Below are 13779 nucleotides of genomic sequence, written 5' to 3'. Positions count from 1 at the left end.
GGATAGGGGCAACACAAACCATATACTCCAAAAGTGGAATGCGAACCACAAATGGACCCCAAACCTATGTGACCTTGTAGAGGGTCGCTGGGACTATTAGAAAATAGTGAGAGTTAGCAAAATAACCCTCCCCAAGACCCTGAAAAGTGAGTGCAAAGTGCACTAAAGTTCCCCTAAGGACAAAGAAGTCGTGTTAGAGGAATAATGCAGGAAAGACACAAACCAGCAATGCAACAACTGTGGATTTCCAATCTAGGGTACCTGTGGAACAAGGGGACCAAGTCCAAAAGTCACAAGCAAGTCGGAGATGGGCAGATGCCCAGGAAATGCCAGCTGCGGGTGCAAAGAAGCTTCTACTGGACAGAAGAAGCTGAGGTTTCTGCAGGAACGAAAAGGGCTAGAAACTTCCCCTTTGGTGGACGGATCCCTCTCACCGTGGAGAGTCGTGCAGAAGTGTTTTCTCGCCGAAAGAACGCCAACAAGCCTTGCTAGCTGCAAATCGTGCATTTGGCGTTTTTGGACGCTGCTGGGGCCCAGGAGAGACCAGGAGGTCGCAAATTGGACCTGAAGAGAGAAGCGACGTCGAGCAAGACAAAGAGTCCTCACTAAAGCAGGTAGCACCCAGAGAAATGCCAGAAACAGGCACTACAAGGATGCGTGAAACGGTGCTCGCTGAAGTTGCACAAAGGAGTCCCACGTCGCCGGAGACCAACTTAGAAAGTCGTGCAATGCAGGTTAGAGTGCCGTGGACCCAGGCTTGGCTGTGCACAAAGGATTTCTGCCGGAAGTGCACAGGGGCCGGAGTAGCTGCAGAGTCACGGTTCCCAGCAATGCAGCCCAGCGAGGTGAGGCAAGGACTTACCTCCACCAAACCTGGACTGAAGAGTCACTGGACTGTGGGGGTCACTTGGACAGAGTCGCTGGATTCGAGGGACCTCGCTCGTCGTGCTGAGAGGAGACCCAAGGGACCGGTAATGCAGCTTTTTGGTGCCTGCGGTTGCAGGGGGAAGATTCCGTCGACCCACGGGAGATTTCTTTGGAGCTTCTGGTGCAGAGAGGAGGCAGACTACCCCCACAGCATGCACAAGCAGGAAAACAGTCGAGAAGGCGGCAGGATCAGCGTTACAGAGTTGCAGTAGTCGTCTTTGCTACTATGTTGCAGGTTTGCAGGCTTCCAGCGCGGTCAGCAGTCGATTCCTTATCAGAAGGTGAAGAGGGAGATGCAGAGGAACTCGGATGAGCTCTTGCATTCGTTATCTAAAGTTTCCCCAGAGACAGAGACCCTAAATAGCCAGAAAAGAGGGTTTGGCTACCTAGGAGAGAGGATAGGCTAGCAACACCTGAAGGAGCCTATCACAAGGAGTCTCTGACGTCACCTGGTGGCACTGGCCACTCAGAGCAGTCCAGTGTGCCAGCAGCACCTCTGTTTCCAAGATGGCAGAGGTCTGGAGCACACTGGAGGAGCTCTGGACACCTCCCAGGGGAGGTGCAGGTCAGGGGAGTGGTCACTCCCCTTTCCTTTGTCCAGTTTCGCGCCAGAGCAGGGCTAAGGGGTACCCTGAACTGGTGTAGACTGGCTTATGCAGAATTGGGCACATCTGTGCCCAAGAAAGCATTTCCAGAGGCTGGGGGAGGCTACTCCTCCCCTGCCTTCACACCATTTTCCAAAGGGAGAGGGTGTCACACCCTCTCTCAGAGGAAGTTCTTTGTTCTGCCATCCTGGGCCAGGCCTGGCTGGACCCCAGGAGGGCAGCTGCCTGTCTGAGGGGCTGGCAGCAGCAGCAGCTGCAGTGAAACCCCAGGAAGGGCAGTTTGGCAGTACCAGGGTCTGTGCTACAGACCACTGGGATCATGGGATTGTGCCAACTATGCCAGGATGGTATAGAGGGGGCAATTCCATGATCATAGACATGTTACATGGCCATATTCGGAGTTACCATTGTGAAGCTACATATAGGTAGTGACCTATATGTAGTGCACGCGTGTAATGGTGTCCCCGCACTCACAAAGTTCAGGGAATTGGCTCTGAACAATGTGGGGGCACCTTGGCTAGTGCCAGGGTGCCCTCACACTAAGTAACTTTGCACCTAACCTTTACCAGGTAAAGGTTAGACATATAGGTGACTTATAAGTTACTTAAGTGCAGTGTAAAATGGCTGTGAAATAACGTGTACGTTATTTCACTCAGGCTGCAGTGGCAGGCCTGTGTAAGAATTGTCAGAGCTCCCTATGGGTGGCAAAAGAAATGCTGCAGCCCATAGGGATCTCCTGGAACCCCAATACCCTGGGTACCTCAGTACCATATACTAGGGAATTATAAGGGTGTTCCAGTAAGCCAATGTAAATTGGTAAAAATGGTCACTAGCCTGTTAGTGACAATTTGGAAAGAAATGAGAGAGCATAACCACTGAGGTTCTGATTAGCAGAGCCTCAGTGAGACAGTTAGTCACTACACAGGTAACACATTCAGGCACACTTATGAGCACTGGGGCCCTGGGTTACCAGGGTCCCAGTGACACATACAACTAAAACAACATATATACAGTGAAAAATGGGGGTAACATGCCAGGCAAGATGGTACTTTCCTACACAAGAGAAAAGTGATCGGTCTCCAGGCGATCGATAATCTCTATGTGTACCATCTCATGCCACATAGTAAGGTCAAGTAATATGTAATTAGTGTTACTGAAATAATCTCCCCTCTTAAAAGTTGGCTTGGCAGTTAGACCCAATAGGGTATGCTCATTACAAGCTCTTAGGTTATGGGGGGCTGTAAAGTCTGACATCTGGATGGCAGTTGCACTCATCTTGGGACACTTCTTGCCTGAAGAATAGGTGTGAACTCCCCAGCATTCATCCTGTAGTCGAAACAAAACTAGCAGGGGTTGGTAGGGTTAAAAGCAGCAGCTAAGATCACCTGCAATAGCCTTGTAGATACCTGACCCCTAGTTTTCTAGCACAGTGTTGAAAAGTTTCATAGTTTGAAACAACTTGTTAAAAAGAGACAACTTATTGAACACATTCACCAAGAGGTAGGGAGTGCCCTGCTTCGGGGAGAGTATAATTGCAAAGAGGTCGGCGGAATTAATATTGATTACCTTAATCAAGCAATCTAAGAAAGTTTAAATCCATATGAGCAAACCACCCGACAGTCTACCTGCTTTAGAGGGGAGGGCATCAATGCTATGTGAAATAGCCTTGCTTATCAACTTCAAAAGTTTCTTAGAAAATATAGATTTGAAATCCCTCCGGAAATCGGCACCAAACCACATCCATCAGATTGGATTTCAAGTCTGCTATGTTCCAGCTCACAAGCCAGATACCCTCAGGTCTACTGTTAGGGCACACGGTTACAGAAGTAGGAATACCTGAGCTGTTGGAAATGCTGCAGGCTATATTCAATTTATCAGATACAAAGTCTTCAGGGGAAGAAGGAGCATCTAGTATGATGCCTTTTCCACTAGCCACAGAACCCAAATGGCAGAGTGCAACAGTCTTGTGGGATTGACGTGAGGGATCTAGCTTAGGTACTATGGGAGGAGCAGTTGAAAGACTGGCAATGGGCACACAGGGTGGATTGATTTGGGCCCCAGTCTTGCCAATATGGGGTGAGATGTTAGCCCTACTCCCCCTGTTGAGGAGACCCAACCACACGGCAGCCATCCGTTACCCCTTCTGAAAGGCTATTGCTCTGGAAACCCACTCCATCAGTGAGTCGATCAACTCTAGCCAGAACACCAAAGTGATTTGAAATTAATAAATTATAGATCATATTGGAACAGTATTGATCATAAGAAGGAACCTTGATGGAGGGCTTGGGTAAAAGCAGTGGCTTACGCTAGTCATATCTTAAAAGTATCTGGGTCTGTAGAAATAACCATGCTTGCACCACACAACGTGATATATACGTGACGAAAACCTCTAAGTCAGATGTTTTAAGCCATGCAAATCCACTTTGTGTGGCTTTGAATGGTTTAAAAAATCTGGAGTAATGCAAAAAAAGCGTAAATAGCTGCACTGCATTACTCTGAGGAAAGGAGGCGTTCCATGGGTGTCAAAGGGCATTCCCATGCAACTCCCATGGTTTCTGACGCATTCCTAGATTTACCTATTTACCAAACCTGGTAAACCTGGGAATGCGCCAAAAAGATATGCCTCCCTAGAGAGGCGTTTCAAGGAGAAATATCTTTATTCCTCCTTGTTACTTCCCCTTTCTACGTGTGTTGCATTTTGCTACACACAAAGAGGAATATTCCTCATGGGATTGTTTTCGTATGTGTAGGAGGATGATCCTGCACAAAAACATCCTGCTTGTAGAAATAGCTCAGGGGTCAAAAGGCAATCTTCAACTCCCCTACCTGTGTATGCACATCTTCACATAAAAACGTTCAAACCAAATTGGGATCTTTAAAGTTAATAATAATGCAATCACCTGGACAGTCTACCCCGCCCTGCCCAATCCACCCAATTCAACTTTTTTCTTCTTGAGCCTCTCTTTATTCAGGAAAATTAAGTTTTTGAGAGAGATAATGGAGCAATTTAGATGTATGGCTTTATATCTGAGACATAAAGGTGGTCATTTTGACCTCCAGGGTAAATGTGGCGGTCCCACCACCAACAGGCTGGTGATGCAGACTGACACATTATGAGTGTGGTGGGTTGGCCATGGCGGAAAGGCTACCAGTGACAGGGAATTTCTTCCCTGTCAGTGGTAGATGGGTCTCCCACCCCCCAGCAAGCACTACAAACCCTGACCCCTCAAACAAGCATTAGATCTCCCACTCATCACAGCACGTACTAGACCCCCCTCCCAGCCCCCTTCAGCCACAGCGGACACCTCCCACCACCCCCACCGCCCTTCCCACATACATGTGCACAGACACCCACAGGCACCACGCATACACCCATTCACCTACACTTACATACACGCATTCACAACAGCATCCATACACGCATTCACAACAGCATACATACACACATTCAAACACGCATACTCACACTCATTCATAACAGTATACATACACACATTCAAACATGCATACTCACACGCATACACACTTACATTCAGACATGCATACAACTAAGCATACACACATTCATACACACATGCAAAAACCAAACACTCAGACATGCACACACAACAAACCCCAACCTCCCACCCCCTTACCCTGTCGGATGATCACCTTACTTGTTCCAGGGAGAAGGTCGTTCAGCAGGGAAGGGGTGCTTCCGAGGCCGGCAGCGCCACACCAGAGGTACACCACCGTATCATAGCCCATAATACGGAGGGTGGGGTCCTACTGGCGGGGCGAGGCATGTGGTGGAACCACCAAAGAGCTTCCCCCCGCCAACACGACTACTGTCGGATTTCCACAAAAGTATGGGGGAAATCCATCAGTACCCCTAATATGGTGGACGGGCGCCCTGGCGCCCGCGGCTTAAGTCGTAATGAGGGCCAAACTCTAGTAAATGAAGCATGCTTTAATAGTGAGCTATTTTAGAAAGCCAAGGGCAGGTGTGATTCTGGCAACTGTTCTTGTTCGAATAATCAAGATGGCTACATAGTGGGGGATGACTTCAAGGGTGACAAGGCAGGATTTACGGAATTCAATTTGTAGGGAATTCTCATATTGAATGCAAGATATCACCAATATCTGTATGCCACTTTTGAAATTATTTTTGGGGATGAAGGGTCCAGCATTGAGTAATAGCTTTAGTTGGAATCTGAAACTTTGTGGTACTTTTTAAGATGAATGTTAAGAATGATAAGTCTGTCCAGTGTAAGGCCTAGCGATTTGCCTAGTTTGACAAACATAGGGGACCTGATTTGTGTCTCTTGTTTAGTAATCAAACCTTGGGAGAGGGCACTGTTGTTGTTATATCATGGAAGAAGGCACTTTGGGGCTTATTTTTAAGCCCCTTGCACCACTGGTGTGTCACTTTTTCCCATTTAGAAAGTGATGCACCGGCAGCACTTGTAAATAAGCCCCTCTTTGTTCTATTCATGTTGTTAGAGTCTAAGATATTCATAACAAGCTGTCACGGAAGCATTGGCGAAAGTATGAATGTTACCTGTGGTCCAGCTGCTTGTTATCTGCATTTTGTTAGCAGTCGATGCTAGCTCTGACAAGAATGGAACCTTGTGGTACACAATGTTGGACTGCTGTGGGGGCCTATATGGTGTTACCTGTTTTGATGCATAGGGTTCTGTTGGACAGGTATGACTGGAACCAGTCATACAACTGATTCCCATTTTGTTGGATAGTAATTTGTCGGGGATGTTGTTACCACTGATTTTGAAGGCAGTAAACAGGTCAATGAGTACTTATCAAAGAACTGAAGTGAGATTTTGTGTGTACAGTTTTCAGTACAGAAACCTGGTTTAAATCCAGATTGATGTAACTGATTATCATACATACATTTCTCCACTTGAAAGGTGTGAGAAATTGGATTACTGGTTGACTGGGGTGTGAGCCTTGGTAAAGCAACAACCACACTCTTTGTCAGGGTAAGACAGAAGCAACCCACAAATTAACCTGTGCTTAATCCCCTGGTAGCTTGGAATATAGTGGTCAGGCATAACTTAGAGGCAATGGGTAAAGTATGTTTGCAACACGTTATCAAACAGCAAAACAGTGGAAACGCCACACAAAAGTACCCAACACAAGGTCAGCAAAATAGAACAGCATTTAATAAATAGACCAAAACCAAAATGGCAGAAATCCATTCAGTAGAACCACATATATGAATTTTTAAAGAATAAAGTGAAATATAGCACCTAAAAGCACAAAGCGCCAACCTTGGATATCTGGTTGTGCTGCACCAGGTCAAAGTCAAAAGTTCAGGCCAACCATGATAGAGCGCAGGTTCCATACAGACCCAGATTAGTCCCAGTAAAGGTTTACCTTTTCAAGTTTTGTGTCATGAGTCCCGTTCACATTGGAGAGGGCTGCGAGGATCAAGGGGAGAATCGCAGAAAGCTGTCGGCGTGGTGCAAAGAGCAGGCCGGGCATTGCAGATGAGCGATCTGGAGCTTCACATTGTTGGTCCCCCATGAGCAGTCGATGCTGCAGTTCCAATAGGTGGGCTTGGGATGCTGCACACTAATTTCCTGGCCCACAGTGTGGTCTTAGTGCGAACAGGCCTGTTTGCAGTTCCAAAGTGCCCAAAACCTTGATTTAGGATCACTGAGCCACACCAAGAGCCAAGGGCCTGAGGGGTACCACTGCAGCTGGGTCCAGAAGCTGGTTTGGAAGCCTTTTATGTCCCTGAGACAAAGATCAGGAGGCCAGAAGACTAGCCTTTGGGGTCACTCTGGGGCCCTGGGTTCAAGATGAAGTTGCAGGTCCACTTCTCCTTCCCCAGGCAAGAGGGCAGCAGGTGACAGATCAGCATAGAAGGTCAGCAGTTCCTTTAGAGCAGCAGTCGAACACAGTGGCAGTCCTTTCAGCAGCACAGCAGTCCTTCTTCCAGGCAGAACATCCACAGGTCCAGAAGTGTACTGAAGAGCTGGTATCTGACGTCCATTATTTATACACAGTTGTGCCTCTGAAGGTAGGTAGAAGCTTCTAGAGGCAGGTCTCTGATGCACACAGATGCCTTGCCTTTCTGGCCCTGGCTGTTTACTAATTACAGGGGATATGCAGCCCTTTGTGTGGTGACAGGACACAGCCTACTCAAATGTAATTCGGGCCATCCAGTCACATCTAAGCTCCCAATTGCTTGTGGCTGTCTAGGAGGAATACAAGAAGCCCAACTGTCAGCTACACTCAGTCATGTGACCCAGGGAGAGGCTGCAGGCACAAAACGGGTAAGGCAGGAAAATGCTAAGCTTCTAAAAGTGACATTTTCAAAATTGCAATTTAAAATTCAACATCACTATAAGGTAGAATTTTAAATTGTGATTCCACTGAAAACATGACCTGATTATCTCTTACCATTTGGAAATTCCCCTTATAAAATTTGATAAGGCAACTCCAATGTTATCCTATAGGAGAGAGAGGCCTTGCAGTAGTGAAACACAAATTTAAGAGTTTTTCACTACCAGGACAAGTAAAACTTAAATGTACATGTCCTCATTTTTAAATACGTTGCACCCTGATGGACTTTCCTGCTTAGGTGATAGAACATGGATGAAGGCCCTGTTATGCAGGGCACTTTCTATGTCTCTAGGAATTCAGTTGGATCCCTCTGTCTACACTCTGCTGAGCCACTGAATTGGCCCATGGGGAATGCTTCTCCTCAGTTGTGGACCCCATCTGTGCAGCACCTAACCTTAACTTGCTCACAAATGAATACCAGTATGTAGACAGTACCAGTATGGCCAACAAAGTGATGCAGCCCATTCTGCTCTTTGTATCAGACTTCTGTCCCCAATCTGAGGAAAACTTTGATCCTAGGACAGTACCCAACAGAGGCCACTGACAGCTGTCAGTGTCAAGAGCCAGGCCAGAGGCCATACGAGATTCTCTGACTTCTGAGGTTTCTCAGAGTGGGAGGCGGTAGCCCCGGGTGTTTTGCACCCCCTTCCACTTTCTCTTCCACCAGTCAAGGGGTGGTAGCCTGATATTAGCCACTTAGCAGAGGGTCTGTACCCTGAGGCTGAACATTTGCCTGGTGAGCTAGGACTTCCAGAGGGGAACCACCATGCCTCCCAAGAGTGACACATTCTGTGTCATTCAAAAGTCTGCCTGGTGCAGGCCTCCAGCCCTCTGTCTCTATGACAGTGCAGAGAGCACCCCCAAGCCGGAAGTGGCTTCACCAGGGTCAGTCTTAGGGTGCTCTGTTTTTAGAGCTGGCAAAGCCCTGACCAACTGGTCATCCCACTGTGGACTATTTCACCCTCTGCCCCTCCATCTGGGCCTCTGCACTCTCTTCTATGGAGTGGTTTCTTTAGAATTGGCAGGGTGCCTTAGGCGGTCTCCCCACCCAACTCCCCCAGCACTGCGGAGCTCCCACCAGTGTATGGTGTCTTGGTGCAGGACCAGGTCCCCCACTTGTGCCCCACTGGGAGCATCCCAAGCAACTGGGCTGAAAATAGGGTGCCCTGGGCCTTTGCCCACCTAACTCCCTCCCTACACTTAGAAGGGGCATGGGGTCCCTTCCCCCCATGCCATACTGGGACCTGTCTGGATCACTGTGTAGGTCCTCCCCCGAATCTTTCTAGCAGAATGGGGGTAGGTGATAATTGACTGACCCTCATATGTGAAGAAGTTAGAAACAGGAGTGAGTGCAGTGACTATGGAATTACATACATGGAGGTCATCTTAGATGGGATGGAGAAGATTGTGAGTTGAGGCACAGTGAATGATGCAATTGATGTCTACATGAGAGGAATTTGAGTTAGGAGGCAGCCTGATGTTTAGATTTAGAATAGGGGCAGCACAAGTATTAGTTAAGCAAAGGAAAGGCAGCAGGGTAGTTGAAGCGAGGCAGGTGGTTGCCAGTGAGGAAAAAGTGATTGAACAGGGGAAACAAGTAATTCCAGAAGGTAGTGTGCAGCTATACAGGGAACCGGGAGGGACAGAGAAGTCAGGCACACAAACATTAACAGCAAAGACTTGCAAGGAGAGAACAAAACACACTTTATTTGGGTTTTGACTTACCCCATAATAAGTAAGCAATTTGATATCCAGCATATCGAATGCTTGCTGCCTGCAATAAATGTTTTATGTATATGTCAGCATACTTTGTAATATATCAAAGCATAACATTGAAAAAAACAGAAAACTTGTTGGGAAGGAAGGACTCTCACCAGAACTGCAGGTGGGCGTTTTAATGGCATATATTTCTTCTCCCCTTTAAATAGACTTTTTATCTGGGTCCTGAATGTAACAATAAAGTACAAAATAGCATAATTGAAAGATAATTATTGTACAGAAAAGCTGATTGTATTGACATTATATATGAACGTATTCAACCAGCGGCCAAGGAGACAGAAGAGTGGAATATAAAACCAAATGCCATTGAGGTAAATGCATTTGGAAAACCGTGACACTATACTTCGCAAAGGCAACTTTAGAAGAAATTAAGGGGCAGATGACCAGTCCTCTGTCTTCAGAGTGCACATATACACATATACATATCTGAATAAGGAGGGCGGGTTATCCTAACCTCCCTGGTCTTAATGGATTCAAACACTCGAGTAGGGTGAACGGGACATCCAGCAATGTTTGGCCGAGCTCAAGGATCTGCCCAGGGGATTACGAGTCCCCCTCCCGCCAGCCTTTTCATGGCAGTAGGAACCGCCATGAAAAGGCTGGCGGAAAGGGGAGTTGCGGGCCCCCTGCCATGGCCCCATGGAGCTTTTCACTGTCTGCATAGCAGACAGTGAAAAGAGCGACGGGTGCAACTGCACCCGTCGCACCGCCACAACACCGCCGGCTCCATTTGTAGCTGGCTCCTGTGTTGAGGCCGACATCCCCGCTGGGCCGGCGGGCGGAAACTCGGTTTCCACCCGCCGGCCCAGCGGGGATGTTGAAATGGACACCGCGGAAGTGCGGCCGCATTGGCAGTCACGCGGCGGTTACAACTTGGCGGGCGGCGGTTGTCGCCCGCCAAAGTTGTAATGAGGGCCTTTATGCTGAAAAGTGAGACAACGGATGGTGTAGACGCACATAGATGTAAGAAAGGTACCAATATATTTGAGACAACAAAAGTGTGTACAGAGCAATAGGAATAAAAAGATAGAGAAAGAGATCAATTAGATCAGAGAATGCCCAAATAGAAGAGCTGAAAAATAAATGAAGGAATGGTACACCAGGTAGAGAAAAAAACAAGACACTGAAATGGGCAACAAACAGGGAATTAAGGGACATCAACATGTGAATGTAGAGAGAGAACATTCCTTTAGACAAGAGAGACAAAGACCATGGAGAAGAGACAGACAACAGAGAGAGAAAGAGGAGGGTGAACACAGAGTATGCACCAGATACATTTTAGGAAGGGACAATATTTTGAGAGAAAAACAATTGATGTGTGATTGAGACAGAACACATGAAGAAGTAAGGTATATAAAATAAAAGATATATAACTCTGTCAGGAGACACATTACAATTGTCAGAGATAGGTATCACTGAAAGAGAGAAAGGCACTACAGGGATGAAGAAAGACAAGATTGATGAGAGGTGCTATATGGATTGCAAATTGAGACAAAAGTAAAACGAGGATAGATTCACTACAGATTAACACAAGTTTACAAATGAGAGAGACAGGCACTTTTGAGACAATTAACACAGATGTGTCCAGTTGCTGTTTTCACTCACTCATGGAAAGAGTCACATTGTCTGCATCCTTTATGTGTACATAATTTTCAAGCCAGTAACATGGAAACACAAAAGCATTTTCTACCAAATAAGGTGGACCCACAAATGCATATCAATTATATAAAAACAATTGACATGCATTTTCACCCTGCACGAAAAGGTAGAAAATAGCTGAGTAATTTTACCTGTTTCTGAACCTTAAAGGGACTTCTTCCAAACTTGACACCTATCTCAAGAAAGTGATATTTTTGTCCCCACACCACAGAAAGACACCAACATCTTCCAGGAAAGGTGTGAGACGTTTTCCACTTTCTTTGTAGCTTAAGAGTCAAAAACAGAAGTCTCCCTCAAACGCCTCATGGAAACTCAGGATTACTTTTCAAAAGGCTGATTTGGAACCCCTTCAAAAAATCCCCTCCAACCTCAAAAGAACTGTGAAATATAATTACCAAAACTGGACATTCCTCTCATGCCACCCTTATTTTTCTGGAGGAATAGCCCCAGAATACTTAAAAATAGTCGAGGTCATCCCTTTACAAAAAAAAAAAAAAACTTCTGGGACAGATCCTGTTGATTTGAATAACTTTTGCCTGATCTCTAATCTTCCCTTCCTGGATGACATCTTAGAGATCTGCATCAAGAAGCAGCTTAAACGTTTTATTGGTGACCATGACATATTGGATGGCATCCAGTGGGGCCTCATGGCAAAATGCAACACTGCAACTTCAAAAATAGTCAATGATGCTTTCTACATCTTTGAAAAATGTGACTCCTGTCTCATTAGCCTTCCTAACCTATCAGCTTGCTTCAACACTCTTAGCCATGACATGCTCTTAAAAATCCTCAACAACATATGGGGGATTAATGGCATAGGTCTCAGCTGATTGTCGTCATTAGAAATACATGAAAACTGCCAACCTCTGACAACCTCCAATGCACTAGCAACAGATTTCTATCCTCTGTTATGTCACCTACATACTTCAATTGATACCTGAAGCCTTTATCTTCCACTCTCAGTTACTTCAGTGTCGCCTATCACTTCTACACAGAAAACATCCAGCTCCACCTGAAAACTTCCTAATCAAAAGATATTGAATTCATGGCTAAAAAAAATTCAGGACATTCAAGACTGGATGTCACACCACTATCTAAAGCATAACTCACTTAAAATGGAGTTTCTCCTGCTTTCCAAAACTAAATGACCTTTTTAGGTTTAAACTTGGCACAACTTACAGTGAAAAACTGTAAACCTTCAGTCAGCTCAAGTTGGTAAAGACATAGTACACATTCTGCAGCACTGTCCAATGATGCAGACCTTGTGGAACTCAGTCTGACGCCAGATGAAAGGTCCAAGTGAAAGCACCTCATTTTTTCACTGAAACTAGCCTTACTTCTTGATACCCACAATATTCCAGCGATTACCACAAAAAAAATGGTTGGACTCTGTCGCCAAATTATGTATATTGAGAGTCTGGAAAATGATGCTGCCTCCATCAATGTGAGAGTGGATAGATGCAATGATGACAATGGCATCACATAAAGGATCCATTTATAAACTGAACACCTGCAAGCGTATGATACGGGGCTCACACATTAAATGACTTCATGGGCGAAAAATAGTTAATATGTCAGGCTTTAATTACTATGTACAGGGATATCATTTAGTATTAATATGTAATAAAAAGATTTTCGGTGTAATCAGAAAAGTTTCCAAATATTACTAGTGATTTTCATGATGAGACTAACACTACGCAATAATTTTTACAACTGCTTGGAGTATGATTAATAATGTAACATTGCAAGCAGTTTAAATAAAAAGTAATGGGGGGAGAGCGGTGGGTCCATACTACACTAAGGGCCAGATGTAGCAAAGAGTTTTTTCCATTCTGTGTCAATGGGAAAATGTGTTCATACATATGGCCCTAAGTCCTCAACATTGTTCAGTTCTGCCTCTTGTGTTGTGGCGACCCCTATGAGATCTGACTGTGGAACTGGGTGCCTCTGTGCATCAGAATGACGTTCTGCTCAGTCTTAAGTAGTCACATATTGAGGATATCAACTACGTGAAACAGTGCCTTTAGGGCTATTTTCAAACCCCCATCCCACTAAAACAGAATATTGTTTCTTCTATAGGTGAGAACAACTGTTGTTAACTGGCACATTTCTAGCAAGACAAACTAAATACTTTTTTTAAAATAGCTAAAGCACAGATGCATTTTTATAACTTTAAAAATCTAGAGTCTTCATTTCTTGTTGGGATTACATGTTTATTCATGCAGATAAATTATCCTAAACACATACATTAAAAAAAATTATTAGTATTATTGGGTAATTTTTGGTTATCACATTATTAAAATCCAGTGGCAGTTTTACCTGTAGCAAGCAAATATGCGGAATATGTAGGTAACACTGACAACGATAGCTGGGAAGGCAGAGTAGAACCAGCTCTCTAGAAAAGTAGATGAAAACAGTCAGATCAACTATGAACAATGAACAATGACTAAATAAATTTTGG

The 13779-nt window shown here is 45.4% G+C and overlaps 1 protein-coding gene across 2 annotated transcripts in view; it reads right to left on the bottom strand.

The window, feature by feature from the left end:
• LOC138284003 (stimulated by retinoic acid gene 6 protein-like) overlaps positions 1 to 13779 on the bottom strand; it is a 489916-nt gene that overhangs the window by 84364 nt on the left and 391773 nt on the right. For both annotated transcript variants that reach the window (XM_069222338.1, XM_069222339.1), the window contains exons 11-13: positions 13638 to 13713; positions 9755 to 9824; positions 9606 to 9654 (exon numbers count right to left, since the gene is read on the bottom strand). In XM_069222338.1, coding sequence (XP_069078439.1) covers positions 9606 to 9654; positions 9755 to 9824; positions 13638 to 13713 — 195 coding nt within the window. The remainder of the gene's footprint in view (positions 1 to 9605; positions 9655 to 9754; positions 9825 to 13637; positions 13714 to 13779) is intronic.

This window comes from Pleurodeles waltl, chromosome 3_1 (genome assembly GCF_031143425.1).
Source record: "Pleurodeles waltl isolate 20211129_DDA chromosome 3_1, aPleWal1.hap1.20221129, whole genome shotgun sequence".
NCBI lineage: Eukaryota > Metazoa > Chordata > Amphibia > Caudata > Salamandridae > Pleurodeles > Pleurodeles waltl.
Note: the sequence above shows the minus strand (reverse complement) of the source record. Positions and strands in the feature narration are given on the sequence as shown.